This window comes from Bos indicus, chromosome 25 (assembly GCF_029378745.1).
Source record: "Bos indicus isolate NIAB-ARS_2022 breed Sahiwal x Tharparkar chromosome 25, NIAB-ARS_B.indTharparkar_mat_pri_1.0, whole genome shotgun sequence".
NCBI lineage: Eukaryota > Metazoa > Chordata > Mammalia > Artiodactyla > Bovidae > Bos > Bos indicus.
Window position 1 is genome coordinate 20,959,281 of NC_091784.1, and position 20,602 is coordinate 20,979,882.

The 20,602-nt window shown below is 43.5% G+C and overlaps 1 protein-coding gene across 3 annotated transcripts in view; it reads left to right on the forward strand.

Moving 5' to 3' along the window:
• EEF2K (eukaryotic elongation factor 2 kinase) overlaps positions 1 to 20,602 on the forward strand; it is a 72,133-nt gene that overhangs the window by 9,397 nt on the left and 42,134 nt on the right. For 2 of the 3 annotated variants that reach the window (XM_019987483.2, XM_070779780.1), the window contains exon 2: positions 9,062 to 9,377. The exons of the other annotated variant lie outside the window; for it this stretch is intronic. In XM_019987483.2, coding sequence (XP_019843042.2) covers positions 9,138 to 9,377 — 240 coding nt within the window. In that variant the 5' untranslated portion in view covers positions 9,062 to 9,137. The remainder of the gene's footprint in view (positions 1 to 9,061; positions 9,378 to 20,602) is intronic. 3 annotated transcript variants of the gene reach the window in all.

A 20,602-nucleotide genomic window follows, 5' to 3' on the forward strand; every position in this document is an offset into this window, starting at 1 on the left:
GTTTTTAACCCTGCGCTTTAAGCTGTGTGTGTGCTCGGTTATGTCCAACTCTTCGCAACCCCGTGGACTGTAGCCCTTCAGGTTCCTCTTTCCATGAAATTTTCCAGGCAAGAATACTGGAGTGGATTGCCATTTCCTTCTCCAGTGCTTTAATGAAAGATTTTTTAAAATTATGTGTACATAACATACTGTGACCCTAAGTCCTGGTTAGGTTTTGGATTTTTCATGTTGCAGATGACACAAGACCTATGTGTACTCAGCCAGATTGGCCCCCACATGCCCCAGAGGGCAAGGGTTTATTGTGTCATATCGTTCAGAAGTCCAGGCAGGGAGTTTGGCTTCAAGCATGTTTGGATTCAGGATCTCAAATGGTATCATCACTATTCATTTTTCTCTACATCTCTTGTTCTGCTCTTCACCAAATGTCAGCTTCACCAAATGTCAACCAGATGCTCTCTGATGACCTCAGCCCTTGTCTCGGATTAATATGCTGCAGGAAATGACTGATCTTCTCTTCTAGTTGCTCAAGTGAAAGCCCCAGGCTTACCTGGGATTGGGCCATAGTGGTTTGACTTGAGTCACATGCCCATCCCTGAATCAGTCACTTTGAGCAGTACTTGCACACTGCGATGGGCTTAGCAGGGTCATGTGACATAGCCCGTTACCTGGGGCTGAATCCCCAACCCCAACCACATGACCTGAGAGCTGGGGACAAGCAGATCCCCAAACAGAAACAGGTGTATGACATGAGGTGACCCACAAGTCACCCGGTCCACTGTGGTTCAGTTAAGGACTGGTGAGTTCTGCTGTGTTGGGCATATACTAGTGGGTATCCTGGCAGCTCAGCATGGCCCATGTTGGCTCTGGGGTGCTGGCTCCCAGGAGTGGTAGGTGGGAGATTCCAGCTCATTTCTACAGCAGGAAGTCAGCTCCAGGGGGTGAGGGGAGCCCCAGGGAGGGCCGGTGTCACTGTGGCCTGGCCTACAGGACTTGACCTAGGCATTGCAGTCATCATTTCCTCCCCTGTGGCTGCCAGAGAAGCCCTTTATGGCAGGACACAGTGAGCAGTGGTTCGGCGGTCAGAGCCTTAGATAGCCTGCTCCCTGAGGCCCCCTGAAGAAGCTTGGCCTGGCTGCTAACCAGGCATCCAGGCCACCAGTGTGGCTGGGACCCAGGACTCGGCTCTGTTTAGTGATGGTAATAAAAATGATGATGGTAATTATAGCCCTAATGCTTGCTCTGTGCTAGCACGGTCAAGTCAGAGGGGTGAGTGCAACTCTGCACCCCAGGTTACAGTGAGAACCCTGAGGCCAAGAGGTAAGGTCACACAGCTAAGAAGTGGCAGAGTTGGGACTTGAACTCAGGCCTGACTCAGAGCTCTGCTCAGCTGCGTCTCCATAGGAGTGTTTTCCCAGGATATGTCACGGACTAGGAAGGAAAGATGTGGATGTCTGAGTGAGGGCAGAGGAGAGCTTCTTGAGAATCCTGATATCTTGGGAACCGAGGTTCTGCTCCTGGTCTGTCTCTCTGCTCACACAGAAGCCCTTTGTGGGCCAAACAAAGCCCAGGTTTGATGGAGATTCCTAGGAGGGTAGGTGTTGAAACAGGCATCGTGGGGCTGAGTTATGGGCCAGTGAGGGCTCCTTGCTTGTTTACGGGAATCCAACATCCTCCAGGGGCTCAGTCTTTATGAGCAGATGTGGAAGCAGCTACCACGTTAGGACTCTGGACTGAGACTACAGTTTTCCCAGGCTGACCTCCCCAGGCATCAGTTTGTCATAAGAGATATGATATGACTTTTTATGACAGGGTAGAGAAGGGGCTCCTGGACCAGATAGAATTAGCCACTTGTAGAAAAAAAAGAAAACTATAATATGATACATAAGTTTAGATAGCAAACTCTGAAGATTGTGAGTCCAGGATAATTATGCTCCCCATGATATAAGATTATGCTGTTCCAGGCTCTCTGTATTTCATGACTCTGTCATCCTCAGCATGGCTTCCTTCTCATGGATAAATTTAGCTGCTTGGGCTCCAGCTATCATACCTGCATTCCAGCCAGCAGGAAGGAGAGAGAGCAGAAAGGTATACTTCCTCTCTTAAAATTTGTATTTGTTTATTTATTTTTAACTTTTTATTTTGTGTTGGGATATAGCCGATTAACAATGTTGTGATAGTTTCTCTTAATTAAAAAAAAAAATATTTATGTATTTATTTATCTGGCTGTGCTGGGTCTTAGTTATGGCGTATGGATCTTGTTCCCTGATCTAGGCCCTCTGCCTTGGGAATGCAGAGTCTTAACCCCCCTGGACCACCAGGCAAGTCTTTCTATGTAGCACAGGGAACTATATTCAATATCCTGTGACAAGAATATGAAAAAGAATTTTTATGTATAACTGAATCACTTTGCTGTGCAGCAGAAATTAACAGAACATTGTAAATCAACCGTACTTGAATAAAATAAAATTTAAAAACCCTTCCCTAAAGTTGCATACAGCCCTTCTGCTCATATCCCCTTGGCCAGAACTTGGTGACATGGTCACCCCTAATTACAAAGGAATCTGGGAAATGTAGACTTTGAGCGGCCACATGCTTGGCTGAAAAGCCATGGTTCTGATATTAAGAAGGAGAGAAGAGCTGTTGGGGGGCAGTTAGCAGGCATTGCCACAGCTGCCTTAAGAGCAAATTTATGATCACCGAACAGCCTTAAAACAGACCCCCCTCGCTCAGTTCTGGAATCCGTTATCAAGTGCCTGCCAGGGTCACAGCTGCTTGTCTGCAGCTCATTTTGTTTCCCAGGACTGGGGAAAAGGTCAGATCGGCGGTGGAACGTGGCCGAGGGCTGGGGTGCTGGTCCGAATTCCCCTGTGAGCTACCGTGGAACCTCGGTCTGGCCATTTTCCCACTCAGCTGCCCTCATGGATGGGGGAGTTAGTGAGATGAGCTAACATAGTCCAGGTCGCCAGCAGCACAGCTGGAATTTGCACCCTTGGCAGCCTGGCTTCTGAGCCCAGGCTCTTAACCGCTGGGCTACACTGCCCGGCAGTCTGAAGCTGAAGCTGTGGTTCCGGCTCCTCCCCTGGCACGGGTGTGGCCCCAGAGGCCAGTGGCCTGGCTGGGTGCAGCCCCAGGCAACCATCTGTCTTGGTCAGCAGGGACCGTGGCCAAGGGCTGACCAGGGCAGAGTAGGCCTTGGGGCTGGGAGCAGCCGAGGGTGGAGAGAAGCGGGCAGGGCCTGGGGACGATTTTGGTAACAAGCAGGATCAGGTGGCTCTGGCATCGGATCCAGGCGGTGACTGTCTTGCCCAGAGGGTCAGAGACACACTCGGCAGTTGACACCCAGAGCAGCAATTTTCAAACTGAGTTGAGAAATCTGTGTGGGTGGTGCGTTAAGGATAAAGAGTAAAAAAGAAAGAAAAGAGCAAAACAAGAAGAATAGAAAATAGCAGAGTGCATTGTACAGAGGAAGGCTAAGTACAGTTTCCTGACATTTTAACTTACATTTTATAGGTACGCACTGGGTTAGAATATAAATATATTTCTTTCTGTGATGACTGTCAAGAAAGTGCTGAAGGGAACTTCCCTGGCAATCCAGTGGTTAAAAAATCTGTGCTTCCATGGCAGGGGGCACAGGTCTGATCCCTCCTTAGGGAACTGAGATCACAGGTGCAGTGCAGTGCAGCCAAAAAATAAATGAATAAAAATAAATTTAAGTAAGCCTCTTTTTTAAAAAAAAGAAAGAAAAAGTGCTGAAGCCTGAGGTCAATAAGCCTGCCTGCTAATGGAAAGGGCTGTTAAGAAGAATTGGAATTACTGACTTGATCTAAAAAAATTTTTTTGTCTTTCACTTATTTATTATTTTATATTGAAAGCAACCCAGCTTTATAAAAAGTTAAAACAGTATCAGATCAGATCAGATCAGTCGCTCAGCGTGTCCGACTCTGTGCGACCCCATGAACCGCAGCATAACAGGCCTCCCTGTCCATCACCAACTCCCGGAGTTCACTCAGACTCACGTCCATCGAGTCAGTGATGCCATCCAGCCATCTCATCCTCTGTCATCCCCTTCTCCTCTTGCCCCCAATCCCTCCTAGCATCAGAGTCTTTTCCAATGAGTCAACTCTTCGCATGAGGTGGCCAAAGTACTGGAGTTTCAACTTTAGCATCATTCCTTCCAAAGAAATCCCAGGGCTGATCTCCTTCAGAATGGACTGGTTGGATCTCCTTGCAGTCCAAGGGACTCTCAAGAGTCTTCTCCAACACCACAGTTCAAAAGCATCAATTCTTCAGCGCTCAGCCTTCCTCACAGTCCAACTCTCACATCCATACATGACCACAGGAAAAACCGTAGCCTTGACTAGACGAACCTTTGTTGGCAAAGTAATGTCTCTGCTTTTGAATATGCTATCTAGGTTGGTCATAACTTTCCTTCCAAGGAGTAAGCGTCTTTTAATTTCATGGCTGCAGTCACCATCTGCAGTGATTTTGGAGCCCAGAAAAATAAAGTCTGACACTGCTTCCACTGTTTCCCCATCTATTTCCCATGAAGTGATGGGACTGGATGCCATGATCTTCGTTTTCTGAATGTTGAGCTTTAAGCCAACTTTTTCACTCTCCTCTTTCACTTTCATCAAGAGGCTTTTGAGTTCCTCCTCACTTTCTGCCATAAGGGTGGTGTCATCTGTATATCTGAGGTTATTGATATTTCTTCTAGCAACCTTGATTCCAGTTTGTGTTTCTTCCAGTCCAGCGTTTCTCATGATGTACTCTGCATATAAGTTAAATAAACAGGGTGACAATATACAGCCTTGACGAACTCCTTTTCCTATTTGGATCCAGTCTCTTGTTCCATGTCCAGTTCTAACTGTTGCTTCCTGACCTGCATACAAATTTCTCAAGAGGCAGATCACGTGGTCTGGTATTCCCATCTCTTTCAGAATTTTCCACAGTTTATTGTGATCCACACAGTCAAAGGCTTTGGCATAGTCAATAAAGCAGAAGCAGATGTTTTTCTGGAACTTTCTTGCTTTTTCCATGATCCAGCGGATGTTGGCAATTTGATCTCTGGTTCCTCTGCCTTTTCTAAAACCAGCTTGAACATCAGGAAGTTCACGGTTCACATATTGCTGAAGCCTGGCTTGGAGAATTTTAAACATTACTTTACTAGTGTGTGAGATGAGTGCAATTGTACGGCAGTTTGAGCATTCTTTGGCATTGCCTTTCTTTGGGATTGGAATGAAAACTGACCTTTTCCAGTCTGTGGCCACTGCTGAGTTTTCCAAATTTGCTGGCATATTGAGTGCAGCACTTTCACAGCATCATCTTTCAGTATAGAAGTGTACAAAATGTTAAAAACTTTCCTCCACCCCCAGCTCCTGGTCCCACTGCCCATCCCAGTGCTGGTAATGCTCTTATGGGCCCTTCAGGGAAGTTTTAACAGAGCTACAAATGTACCTTTTCTTTTAGCACGGATAGGCTCACCATAATGTAACTGCTCTTCTGCAACTTGATTTTTAAATTTAATGGGTTTTTTTGTCTATCTTATTTTTTTTTCTTTTTTTAACTTTTAGTTTTATTGAAATATAATTCACAAACCTTCCCGCCCACCTATTTACAGTATACAGTTCAGTGGTTTTAAATCTATTTAGAGTGATGCAACCAACACAATCTATTTTAGAACATTTTCATCAATGCAAAAGAAACCCTTTTGAGATTGTTCCCCATTTCCTCCCAACTCTCCCCTCTCCCATCCTTGGGCGACCACTTTCTTATAGATTTGCCTTCTCTGGAATTTTTCTGTAAATGGAATCATTCAATTTATCGTCTTTTTTTGAAGTGTCTTCTTTCACTTAGTATCATCAGTGCTTCATTCCTTTTCCTGGCTGAATAGGGTTCTGTTGTATAGATAGACCACATTTTATTTATCTGTTCATCAGTTAATGGGTATTTGGGTAGTTTTCCGTTTTGGCTATTTTGTATAATACTGCTGTGAAACAGATGTCACAAGTGTTTGTTGTGGACCTGTTTTCATTTCTCTTGTGTATATTATACCTTGGAGTATAGTTGCTGGAGGGCTTCCCACGTGGTGCTAAAGAACCTTCCTGCTGATGCAGGAGACATGAGGTTGATCCCTGGGCCAGGAAGATCCCCAGGAGCAGGGGATGGCAACCCATTCCAGTATTCTTGCCTGGAAAATCCCATGGACAGAGGAGCCTGGCCGGCTGTAATCCGTAAGGTGCAAAGAGTCGTGCATGAGCAACTTAGCCAACATAATTGCTGGAGCATGTGGTAATTCTGTGTTTTAACTTTTTGAGAAATTGCCAGACTGTTTTCTAAAGTGACTGCAATATTTTACATTCCCATTAACAGTGTGTGAGGGTTTCCAGTTTCTCCACATCCTCATCAAAACTTGTCAATTTCCATTAAAAAAAATTTTTTTTTGACTGCACCCTACAGTTTCTGAGATCGCATTCCTTGACCAACAACTGAACCCTTGCCCCCTCCAGTGGAAGTGTGGAGGCCTAACCACTGGACTGTCCTACTGCGTGTGACTTTTATTTGTATTTCCCTAATGACTAATGATGTTGAGCATCTTTTCATGTGTTTATTGGCCATGTGTATTTTCTTTAGAGAAATGTGTATTCAACTCTTTTGCCCATTTTTATTTGGGTTCTTTTTCTTTTTATTGTTAAGTAGTGTGAGTCCTGGTGCTTCCCAGGTGGCTCAGGGGTAAAGAATCCGTCTGCATTGCAGGAGACACGGGGTTTGATACCTGAGTCGGAAAGATCCCCTAGAGAAGGAAATGGCAACCTTCTCCAGTATTCTTGTCTGGAAAATTCCATGGGCAGAGGAGCCTGGCAGGCTACAGTCTGTGGAGTTGCAAAGGAGTTGGACACAACTTAGCGACTCAACAACAATAGTATGAGTCATAGTCGCATATCAGACATACGATTTCCAAAATTTTTTTCCAATATGTGAACTGTCCCTCCGCTCTCTTGGTGCTGTCCACTGAAGCACAAACGTTTTTAATTTTGATGATGTCCAACATATCTATTCTTTTGTTGCTTGTAATTCTAGTATCCTAAGGCTTTGCCTAACTCAGCTTTGCAAAGATTTTCTCCTGTGTTTTCTTCCCAGAGTTTTGGCTCTTATATTTAAGCCTTTGATCCATTTTGAGTTAATCTGTATAAGGTAAGGAAGGAGTTCAGCTTCGTCCTTTTGCATGTGTATATTCACTTGCTCTGTCACCATTTGCTGAAAAGATTATTCTTGGGATGTCCCTGATGGTCCGGTCGTCAAGACTCTCTGCTTACAACGTATGGGATGTGGGTTCCACTGCTGATTGGGAAACTTAGATCCCACGTGCCACATGGTGTAGCAAAAATGAAAAAAGTCCTAATGGATAGATAATTCTTCCCCCATTGAATTATCTTAGCACCCCTTTCAAAAATCAGTTGGCTGTAAATGTTCATTTTTGGACTCTAAATTCTATCCCGTTGATCTCTGTGTCTGTCCTTTTGCCACTACTGTCTTAATTACTTTAGCTTTAGCTTTGAATTCAGAAAGTATGATTCTTGCAACTTTTACAAGATTCTTTTGGTTGTTCTGGGCCCCATGAATTTCCATATGAACTTTTAAGACCAGTCTGTTATTCAGTAAAGGCACTGGAATTTTGATAGTGATTGGGTTGAATTCGTAGATCAATTTGGGGAGTATTTCAAACTTAGCTATGTTAAATTTTCTGATCTATGAACACAGGGTGTCTTTACACTTACTTCAGTCTTTTCATTTCTCTGACGTGTTTTGTTTTTCACTGTTCAAGTCCTGTACTTATTTTGTTTGTCAGATTTTTTTGTTTAATTTTTTGGCTGAGTGCCTTCTGGAATCTTAGTTCCTTGACCAGGGATCAAAACAAACCATGCCTCCTGCCATGGAAGCATGGGGTCCTAACCACTGGACTGCCAAGGAATTCCCTAGCCAAGTTTTTTATTCTTTTTGATGCTATTATAGACGAAATTGTTTTCTTGATTTCACTTTTGAGTTTTCATTGCTAGTGCATAGAAATACTGTTGGTTTTTGTATCCTACAGTGTGGCTGAACTCTTTCTTGATAGTCTTTGGACGTCTTTGTATATCTATATTCCTTTTTCTTGGTAACAGTTACATAGTATTCCATGGTGTAGAAAAACTAGTTTATGTAACAGGCCTCCATTGATGGTCACTGTGGGCTCTTCCCTTTTTTTGCTGTTACTAATTATGCTGTGGAGAACACTTCTTCAGACCACTCATCCGTTCCAGGGACGTGTGCCGAGGGCCTGCTCTGTGCCAGGCACTATTTAAGGCACCAGGGCTACAGATGATAAAGAAGTAAATAAGAGGATTTCAGCTTGGGGAAATCTCTGTGAAGAAAATAGAATGGGGTGATGTAGTTGAGAGTACTGGATGTGCGTTTGAGAGGGGTTCTTTGAGTTGAATCAGAAAAGATGTCTCTGGAAAGGTGACTTTTGAACTGGGATCCAAATGATGAGAAAGACCCACATGGGGAGATTGGGAAGGTTTTCCAGGCACAGGGGACAGCAAGTACCCAGGCCCTGAGATGGGAATGGGTGCCCAGTACTCACAGAACACAAAGAAAAAGCCCACGGGCTGGGAGAGCCACCAAGGCCGGAGGGGAAGTGGACAGGGGCCAGCCCAACACAGGCCTTGTAGCCTTAAAAGGCATTTGGGTTTTGTTAAGAATGTGAAGAGAAGCTGCTGCAGGGTGTTAGGCAGAAAAATGGTTTGATGTAATTTATGTTCTGAAAAGCTCAGCCTTGTGACTTAAGAAGCATTTATTTTCTGTTTGAAGCTCTGAGCGCTTCAAAGTGGAATTACTGGGTGGAGGAGTGTGTGTACCTTTAAAACGCTCCTCGCTGCTGCCTGCCAAGTGTCTCCCCTGCTAGCTGTCGTTTTCTGTCTGAGGGTGACGGCTCCTTCTGTGCCAGTGGTATTTGGGATGAGGTGCCCAGCGACCTCTCAGCCCCTGGGCCCCAGCACCCCCCTTTCTCTGGCCTCTCTCGCAGGACCCTCAGCTCTGCATCTGCCCTGTAACTCTGGCTGTGCCGCCCGGCCCTCGGGTAAGACGGGCGCCCCAGGACCATGGCCGAGGAAGACCTCATCTTCCGCCTGGAAGGCGTGGATGGCCGCCCAGCCTCCCGGGCTGGTGATTCAGACACAGACAGCGACGATGATGAGGAGGGTTACTTCATCTGCTCCATCACCGATGACCCCGGGGCACACCAGAATGTCAACTTCAAGGTTAATAACTGCCACAGCAACCTAGCAAAAAGCGAGCGCTACGGCTCCAGCGGGTCCCCGGCTGGCTCCTTCCATTTCAAGGTGAGTGGTCCCTGGTGCCACCCTCTCCACCCCAGGTGAGCCCCAGCTCACCTGCCGTAAGGATTGGAGAGTTGGGGTCGCTGGCTGAGGTCGTTTCCAGACTCTTGCCAGTGCTCTAAATTCTAGATCTGAGGCAGTGTCTGTTAAGTGGGAAGATTTCAATACAAGTTTTTTGTTTGTTTCAATCGTTGAATCATTGTTTCAATACAAGTTTCATTCCTTTCCAGCAGTGTTTTCCAGTATCTGCACTGGGCCCATTAGTGTGGGTTGTGGGAACCTTGGCCAGTTTTTTAAGACCCAGAATAGAACAGAGTAGAAAATATTGGGAGAGGGAAGAGAGAGGGAAAAAAATATCAGCTCTGACAGTCGTGATAATATTTTAGGGACATGTATACATGCCTTTACACACACATGCGCAGTGACCAAATTGGTTGTTAACCAGGTTCTCATGACATAAGGGTTGTTAAGTATTTTTATTTCCTCCCTGTGTGTGTGTATGTGGGTCCAGAGATAGGGGGTTAAATGTAGTTTTTTATGTTGGTTGTGGTCAAAAGAGTCTCTGCTTAGGGTTGGACATCCTAAGCAGAGGATGGATTCGATCCATAGGTTGGATTGAGGAATAGGGTGCTTATTTTATTAGGAATTTGTGTTCATACCCTGGCAAAGCTGGTTATAGAGATAAAGGAGGAAGGCAAACATTATTGGACTTTTGTATAATAATGTTATACAAACATTATTGTATAACAATACAATTGTTATACAATTGTGGTGGTGAAAAAGTTAAAAATGCAATACTGTTATCCTTTTTTAATCCTCACAAACAATAAGTATCAGTTCGTACTGTGAGCAGAAGGCCGATTACCACTTTGGGATTTGAAATTGGAGTCGTTCTTCTCTAATTGCAGAATTAATCTGTTTTTAGAAAATTAATAATCTTAGTTCTCAGACAGTTGGATACTTTTTCCTTTCAGGCCAGAGTTCTAGCTTAAGTCTCTCAGGGGCAGGCAGCTCCAGAAATAGGCCTGTCGGTCCCCTCTGAGGTTGGGGGCCCCCTGAAGGGTCAGGTTGCGGCTTGCCCTGCCTTCCTGTCCTAAGGCAGCTTCTGAAACACACACTCCACCCACAGAGGGCTGCGTGGGAAGACAGGAGAGCAGCCTGGCCCCCGGTCTGTTTGCGTGAGTCAGGGAGGCGCATGGAAACCCTGATCCCTGCAGCTCCTGAACCATGTGCAAGGGAATCCAGGTGCCAGAGCGGCTTGTGAAGCAGAAACCAGCTCAAGGGGGAAAAAGAGGAAATCTGTTCTAACAGTCAAGAAGTATTTCTTGAGACCGAGGGGCAGAAGCGATATCTGGTCTCTGAGGACAGATCCAGGAGCCTGGAAGGCCACAGGACTGCCTCTCTGGCTCCTTCCTCCATCTCCTTGTCTATTTTTGATTCTTCTCTGCCCCTCAGTCTACATGGTGGGAAAATGGATCCCCAAGGGTCCCTTTATTTCAGACAGAGCCACATGCAAAGATGGATTTGACCCTCTTCCATTTCAGCTGCGGGAGGAGAAAACCTGTTTGGTCTGGCCTGAGTCAGGCGTCCGCTGTCTCTGGTCCAGTCACCTCTTGCCCAGGGCATGGGGTGGGGGTGGGGATCGCAGAACAGGGGGCTGCTTCCAGAGAAGCAGGATCCTGTTGGCCTCCTAGTGGGGCAGACCCCTCAGAAGGGCTGTATCCACAGCAGCTGCCCGTGGGCCCAAGAGCTGGAGGGTCTCAGACAGTGTGACCCCAAAACGCAGTCTGGTGAATCCTTTAAAGGAAACACAGGTGAGTGATCCAGCAAATCCAGACCTATTTGTCTATAGGTCTGGCTTAGGAATGGAGCTTCACGAGGGCAGGATCCTGTGGCCTGCTCATCACTCATCCCTAGTGCCATGCACATAGTAGGTGCTTTATTTGGAATTAGTGAAGAGATGGATGAGTGCTAAACTCACTTTACTGTGGGTGCTGTCTCATCAGAGGACAGATAGATGGTGTTTACATAAAACAGAAACCTCTGTGGGCCATTTGACAATCATTATTAAAGTAGAAGGTATTTATATGTCAGAGTTACAGTAAACGGAGACTGTTAGTTTCAGGTGGGGACAATTGTTTATTTGGTGGGACTGTCCCTTATATTGTAGGACTTTCAGCATGTCTCATCCCAGCTCACTAAATGTCAGATTCCCGCCTATTCGTTATGTTATATTCCTCCCTATTTATTATGATGACCCAGAATGTTCCCCAACGTACATTTGCTAAGGCCACATGAGAGGATACCACCCTCAGTTGAGAACAAGCAACGAAACATTTGTGCAAGTGTTGAGGTTTACATATTCAAAGATGTGTTTTGCAATATTGTTTGTAATAAAGAAAGAATGGAAACTGCTAAAATACTCCATTGAGAAGGGGCCTGTTTAATTATAGACTATGGTCCTGGCAGAATGCTTTATTTACATTAAAGCAAAGATGTTTCTATGTGAATTGACTTGAAACAGTGCCAAGATATGCACAAGATATATTTTTTGTGAGGTGAAACCAAAATCCATGAAAAGCTCTTGGGATATTGATGGTCCATAACAAGAACAAAATGTTAGCTATTTTTATTTTTATGTGCTGAGAAGTAAAAAAACAAGTTGAAATATATAATATGATTCCTATTGTATCAGAAAACATAGATACACATATATCAGTATTTTCTTAGCAAACACTTACGTTATAAACAAATTTAAAAATTACTAATGAGAAGAGGGAATTTGTATCCAACAGAATCAGTGGTGATTCTCTCTGGGGGAGAGAGTGATCTTGAGGGGGGACTGTGATTATTATAATACATTGCATATAAATATTTTGTATATATATCTTTTAAACAGATGCTACTTAAAATTTTTTTATTTATCTTTAGCTGCACTGGGTCTTCATTGCTACACACGGGCTTTCTCTAGTTACGATCAGCAGGAGCTACGCTGTAGTTGTGGAGCTCGGGCTTCTTGCGGTGGCTTCTCTCGTTGCACAGCACAGGCTCTAGGGCATGTGGGCTTCAGTAGTTGCGGCTGCTGGGCTCTAGAGCACAGGCTCAGTAGTTATGGTGCATGGACTTAGCTGCTCCACGGCATGTAGCATCTTTCCCGACCAAGAATCAAACCTGTTTCTTAACCACTGGACCACTGGAGAAGTCCCTACATTGTATACATTTTAAAACATTTGAAACTTATAAAACTACATGTATGTATCACTTGTGTACCCAAAAGGATGTTTTAGAAGAAGAAAAATAAAGAGAGCATCACAGCCAGGTAACCACTCCTCCCCCAAAGAAACATCAGTAATTGGCTGTCCTTAAAACTCATGGGCTTCCCCGATGGTTCAGCAGTAAAAAAATTTGCCCGCAATGCAGCAGACTCAGGTTTGATCCCTGGCTGGGTCAGGAAAATCCTCTGGAGGAGTAAATGGCAACCCACTCCAGTATTCTTGCCTGAAAAATCCCATGGACAAAGGAGCCTGGCGGGCTACTGTCCACAGGGTCACAAAGAGTTGGACACAACTGAGTGAGCACAAAACTCAGAGATTCTGCAAGTCAAAATCCTCACTGAGGGTGGGAGCTCATGACCTCCAGGGACCCTGCACCTTTCCCTGCTCCTGCAACAAGCACTGCTGTTCTCACCTCTGCCTGAAACCTCTTGCAGCTGACATATGGGTCTGTTAAAATGACCGGGCTCCTGGTCTGGCTCCCTTGACATCCTACCCTGGCTATCTCCTCCACATGCTCTGAGGCTCATAGCAGACCTTTCTGTACATCTGTCATTCTTGAATGTCGTTCTGTTTATGAGTCAGCCCCTGACCGCAAGGCGAGGGCCTGTGTCCTGTTGCACTTCCCATCCCTGTACTCAGCGGAAGGGCCATTTAAGGACAAGATGTAGCTCTTGGCTGCCCACTCTCCTAGGTGATAGAAGGCAGGCTCTATGGGGTTCTTGTTGCCAGTGGTGACTTCAGAGGGAGGCAGCAGCTCAGTTTTCCAAACCTCACTGTCCCTGGCACTCAACAAACCGAACGTGGTTTTTCATTTACTGTTGACATGGCAACTTGGGTTGTTGAATCAAAATGACCACCTGGCGTTCCTCCAAGGTGGCGCCGCCCTGGCAGGTACCAGGCGTGTATTGTGAACTGTTGAGTCTGTCGCTGTCAAGGCCAGGGAATGTGGCCTGAATCCCCCGGAGGGTAGTAGCAGACTCGCTCAGGGGGCCCTGCCTTGGGTAGAATATCCGACAGCCAACAAAAGGATGTTTATAGAGGATGTATCATAACATGGGAAAGTGCTTCCATTCTGGAGTTGATTTTAAAGAACAGGGTATAGAGCATGATTATAGCTCTGTAAATACACACACACACACACACACACACAGAGCAAAACCCTAAAAGAAAGTACATCAAGTCTCTGTGTACAATATTATAAAGTGCTTTTACATGGACATATTTTTTCTTCCAATTTTTGCTCGCAGTATGTATATATATGCTGTTTTCACATGCATAGATGTATGTTTATGTATGTATGCATATGGTAATATATGTGCTCTCACAGGTACTTGCATATAGACTTGTTTTTTTTTTTAATTTTATTTTTAAACTTTACAATATTGTATTAGTTTTGCCCAACATCGAAATGAATCCGCCACAGGTATACCCGTGCTCCCCATCCTGAACCCTCCTTCCTCCTCCCTCCCTAGACTTGTTTTTGTAATCTTGTTTTGTTGAATGTTTTTGTTTGTTATTCATAGTTCTCATTCAATTTTTTTTCCTAACTCTGAATGACCCTCTTTTACTAATCGGATTTACTCATATAAAATAAAACATTTGCTCTAAAATATATTCCAGATATTTTACCAATAATTCAAAATCATTTATATGTGACATTTTTGTTTGGAAGAGACTTGGGCTTTTTTCTAACTTCCCTTTAATTACTCTAATAAAGTTTGTAGAAGAGAAAAAAAAATAAATCAAGATGCCAACAGAGATTGTTTTTGGATGGGATTATTCCTTTTCTGCTTCTGTTTCACAATGTCTGCATTTTCTAGCATTAACATATGTAGCATATAGTATGTTTTCAGTTTTTTAATGAAGTGGAAATTTGTATTTAAAAGAATTGTTTTCCTGGTCTGAGAATATCTTGGAGATTATTCCTATCAAAACATAGAGATCACCCTTTTTTTTTTTTTAGTGAATTGAGTTGGATTCCATCACTTGATATACAGGGGTTTATTTAGCCAGTTCATCACTCAGTCATGTCCGACTCTTTGCAACCTCATGGACTGTAGCCTGCCAGACTCCTCTGTCCATGGAATTCTCCAAGCCTAAACACTTGAATGGGTAGCTGTTCCCTCTTCCAAGGGATCTTCCCAACCCAGGGATCAAACTCAGGTCTTCTGCATTGCAGTCTGGGCCACCAGGGAAGCCCTTCCTCTTGAGGGACACTTGGGTTGTTCCCCTTTTTTTCTATTACAGTGTTATAATAAATCTCCTATATGTATATCTGAGCAAACTTTGAAATATATATATTTTATAATATGTAAATAATATACCTACTCTGTAGAAAGAATTCAACTTGCACAAATGATAAACAGTGAAAAGCAATCCTCCCACCTCTCACCCTGTCTCCCTGGAGAATGTCCTTCCAGAAATGTTCTTGTGAATATAAGCCTATGTATATATGTGAATCTCTTCCTTGTCTTTTTCGCAGAAATGTTATTTCACCTGTTTTGCACTCCTGTGCCGTCTTCCCGTATTAGCACATACGAGCTGACATCAACTAGAACTTACATAACTGGTTCTGTGGGTCGGGCAGGCCTGCTTATGCGGTTACTCATATCAACTCATTGAATCTGTGCAGCAGTCCTCTTATTGATGTTTTGACATATAGTAAACCCGAGGTTCTGAGATCGTAATTGCTTGGCGCCCTTCATGAGTGCAGTATGCTTATGCAGTCTTGTTTATTTTATTTATTTTTTTTAATTTTTATTTTATTTTTTAACTTTACAATATTGTATTGGTTTTGCCATATATCAAAATGAATCTGCCACAGGTATACATGTGTGCCCCATCCCGAACCCTCCTCCCTCCTCCCTCCCCATACCATCCTTCTGGGTCTTGTTTATTTTGTTTTAGTTTTCTAATGGCTGAATATCTTGACATCATCTGCAAGCACTGTCATATATTTAGCCAGTCCCTCATGGGTCGGTGTGAAGGTCATTTCTAAGCGTTTGCTACCACAAACGGTGCTTCCATAAGCATCTCTTATTTGTGTCTCTTATGTGTGTGTGTGCCCTGGTGCCTACACAGGGTTCACCTGCAGGCTAAATCCCCAGAGGTGGGATGGCTGGAGAAAACGTTCGTGGGTTTCAACTTGGCTGAGCATTGGCCATTGCCCTTCAAAGAGGTTGCACTGGCATTGGTGCTCCCATGATACATGGGCACGCCTGCTTCCCACGCCCTTCTGATTAAACTGATACTTTGAACCCACCCAGGGTGGCTCTGGCAGCTTGGTCAAAGTACACTGATCACCCCAGAAGGAGGTAGATGAACGTCTGATGACTCACTGGGAAGAGAGGTGTCCCTGCTCACCTGAACCCTGGAAGGCCCTCGCCTGGCAGGTTTTGGCCACTGACCGCAGGAAGCTCTGTGCATACAAAGGGCTGGTGACCATTTTGGTGCTCCGCCCACTGCTCTGGGAATGCAGAATTGGAAGGGGAATCTTAGCTGTGTCCTGGGTCCACAAAGATTTGGACTTCCAGCAAAACAAGGGCCTGCTGGGTGGTGGAAGCAAAAAGAGATTGCTTCTGGCAATTGGTGACCTGGAGTCTGGAAAACGGGAAGAGGCTGAGGAGAGTCAAGCCTGGCTGGAGGGACTCCTCTTTTTGAAGCACATGACCTTTTATAGAAATATGCTAGATATTCATTAGTGGGGGTCCCCCTTCTTTAACTTTATTTTGTAGTTTTTTAGAAGTTTTACTGAAATATAGTTCACATACCATGCAATTTACCAATTTAAAATGTTCAATTCAAAAAAAATTAAATAAAATGTTCAATTCAGTAGCTTTTAGTATATTTATAAAATTATGCATCCACATCACCACAACCAATTTTAGCTCATTTTCATTACCCTAAAAGAAACCCCATACGTCTTATTCCACACAGACCCTAGTATCCACTAGTGTATTTTCAGTCTCCGTAGACTTGCCTCTTCGGACAGTTCATGTAAATAGAATTATGTGATATGTGGCCTTTTGTGTCTGGCTTCTTTCACTGAGCATAGTTTTATTGTTGTGTGTTTTTAAAAATCTGTTAATTAATTAATTTATTGGCTGTACTGCATGGCACGTGGGATCTTAGTTCCCAGACCAGGGATTGAACTCACACCCTCTGCTTTGGAAGCGTGGGATCTTCACCACTGGGCCACCAGGGAAGCTCCAGCACAGTGTTTTCAAGGCTCATCAATGTTGAAGTGTGTGTCAGTACTGCATTCCTTTTTATTGATGATAGATAGACCAGTTTTGTTTATCCATTTGTCAGCTGATGGACGTTTTGGTTGTTTCTCCCTTTTGGCTGTTACGAATAATGCTACACAGGTCTTTGTGTGGGCATGTTTTCATTTCTGTCAAGTAGGTACTTGGGAATGGAGTGGCTGGCATGTGATAACTCTGTTTGGTCCACCTTCTTGCAACTGGGGCCTGACAGGCTTGGATTTGAGTCCTGGGTTTGCCATTTCGAGGTTGCTGCAGGTCCGTGGATGAGTTACTTCCATCCTCTCTGAGCCTCTGGTACCTCATCAGTGGATCAGAAAACTAATTTACCCGCCTATCTGTCCTTGGCAAGGTTGTCATGAGGTGCCAGCCAGGATGCTGTCTGAGGAAAGATTTCCAGGAGAAGAGGGCATTTCGTAATCGTAGGGAGTGTTATGACTTTGTTGGTTATTGTTCCCACCCTTCTCATCCTGTCCTCTCTGAATCCCACTGGTCAGGGGAGATGAACTGAAGCTACTGTTTTCAACAAAGATTCCTTGAGGATTTTTAACTTTGTTTCTTTTATACTTATTTGTTTGGTTACTTATAAAAGTAATGTATGTTCCTTACAGAAAAAAATGGAAGTGCAGATACAGTTGCTATTAAGATCTTGGTGTGTATTTCAATATACAGACACAACTAAATAAACAGGGACATTTTCTTACAATAACAGGATTATGCCATGTATGCTTTCTAATAATAGTTTTTCCTCAGCAAACAAGAAATGATGCATATTTTTCCACATCAGTAGATGTGGATCTAGTCCATTATTTTTTTAGTGGCCTCATGGCAGCCCATTGTTTCTTTAAGCAATTTATTTTGTAGGACCCTGAGGAAGTTTCCAAGTCTTTGCTGTTATAGTCAATGCTGGGTTCCATGGAAATTGCACGAAACCTCTAAATGCATGTGGCCCAGAGCGGGGCAGCCACACAGCACAGAGGCCTCTTCCCATCACGGAGCGTGACTGTGCATCCCCACTTCTTCCTGCTTCTTTTATTTGCCCTTGGCTGTGGTTTAAGTTTTTTTTACTATTAGTCAGGAGAGGCAACTAAGGCTACAGAAGTGATGATGGGCAAAAAAACATTTTATAACATTCTTTTAATGCTCACTCTGATGACTCAGATGGTTAAGAATCTGCCTTACAGTGTAGGAGACCTGGGTTCGACCCCAGGTCAGGAAGATCCACTGGAGAAGGAAATGCCTACCCACTCCAGTATTCCTGCCTGGAGAATCCCATGGACAGAGGAGCCTGGTGGGCTACAGTCCATGGGGCCGCATATAGTTGGACATGGCTGATAGACTAACACTTAGTGAATGTAGCAGTTGTTTTAAGAACAAAGCTTCACACGGGGAGCTCTATTCAATATCCTGTTCTAAGTCACAATGGAAAAGAATGTGAAAAAGAATGTATGTGTGTATAACTGAATCCTTAACTGTACAGCGGAAATTAACACAAATTGTAAGTCAGCTTATCTACAATTTCATTTATACTTCAGTAAAATAAAATTTAAAAATAAAGATAGAGAAAAACCTATGTGAATACGGGTAAGGCAAAGATTTCTTGGATGACACAAAAAGCAAGGTCCATAGAGGAACAAATTGATGTAAGTTGGACTTCAAAATTTTAAACTTCTGCTCTTTGAAAAAAAACACTATTAAGAGAATGAGAGGGGTACTCTTTCTGCCCCCTTCTGATGCCTATGTCAGAAGCTTTCTCTATCTCCTTTATACTTTAATAAAACTTTATTACACACACACACAAAAAAAAGAGAGAATGAGAATACAAGCCATAGATGGAGAGAAAATATTTACTGGTCATATATCTGATAAAGGAACTTATGTTCAGAATATATAGAAAAACTCTCAAAACTCAATAATAAGAAAACAAATCATATTTGATTGGCCAAAAAGTTTGGGTTTTAACCTGAACAGTTTTTGGCCATTCCAACATATAAGTTTGAGTGAACAAAGGTTTTCCTTTTTCTTTGGTAATATCTGGGAGTAAAATAGGGTAAGAGTAACATTTTCATTAATTTTTTTAAAAAAAGGCCTTCCCTGGTGTTCCAGTGATTAAGAATCTGCCCACTAATGCAAGGGACATGAGTTCAATCCCAGGTCTGGGAGGATCCCACCTGTGGAGGAGCAACTAAGCATGTGAACCGCAACTGCCCAGCCCACATATAGGGCGCCTCAGCCACAACTCCCGAGCCTGGGTGCCGTAACAAGAGAAGCCACCGCCGTGAAAAGTCTGCACATCCACAGCTTGAGAATAGCCCCGGTCACCACAAGTAGAGAAAAACCTGAGCACAACGGCGAAGACCCAGCGCAGCCCAAAAACTTAAATAAATCTTTTTTAAAAAGCAACCCAGCAGCAATAGGGACTTCCCTGGTGGTCCAGGGGCTAAGACTCTGTGCTCCCAATGCAGGGGGCCTGGGTTAGATCCCTGGGCAGGGAACTAGATCCCACCTTCCCATCTAAGAGTTAGAATGCCACAACTTAAAGATTCGGAGTGCCACAACTAAGATCTGGCTCAGTCAGTAAATACTAAAAAAAACAAAAACAAAAAGCCTAGCAGCAGTAGCTGATAACATTGCTTGTACAAACACATTACCCACACAGCAGGAAGTTTTTTTATTATCGTTATATTTGTATTTATTTATTTTTACTTTGTACTCGCAGGCTTTGAGGAACCAAAGTCATTTTGTTCTCTTTCCAGGATTATGTTTCCCTCTTTATGAAAACCCCTAGGCCTCTGTTTTATAGAAGAGTAATTAGTCCACTCAACTGAGTTTTAGGATCTTTGCAACTAGAGAATGTTAGAGCTGTCGGGACCTTGAGATCATCTAATCCAGTGATCTTGGTTTATTAACGTTGACTTACACCTGCGATGCCTGAAGACGTTCTCATGGTAAAAAAACGCAGACAACGTAGATGAAGCTGAATTCACCTCGTTCAACTTCTTATTCCTGTTCTGTTTCCAGAGACAACCATTGTTCAGCTCAGTGTAAATAATTTTTCAGACCTTTCAAATGTATTTTATTTTAAACATTTTATTAAAGTATTGTTCATTTACAATATTGTATTTCAGGTGTACAACATGTGAGTCAGTATTTTTGTAGATTATACTCCACTTAAAGTCATTATAAATATTGGCCATATTCCCTGTGCTGTACGATTTTCAGACCTTTTAAAATACATTTATATATAAATGTACGTTTTTATATATATCTACAGACACACACATCCTTAGAAATCTGATAGTATTTTATATATATATATTGTATATATATACACACACACAGTGGTGGTGGTTTATCGTGTCCAACTCTTGCTACCCCATGGACTGTAGCCTGCCAGGCTCCTCTGTCCATGGGATTCTCCAGGCAAGAATACTGCAGTGGGTTGCCATTTTCTTCTCCACAGCATCTTCCTGACCCAGGAATTGAACCCAGGTCTCCTGCATTGCAGGCAGATTCTTTACCAACTAAGCTATGAAGGAAGCCCTTATATTTATTTATTTTTATATACACACACACACACACACACACACATACACACACGTATATATTTTATTGAAGTATAGTTGATTTACAATGTTGTGCTAACCAGTTCTGTACAGGAAAGTGACTATACATTTTTTTATATATATAT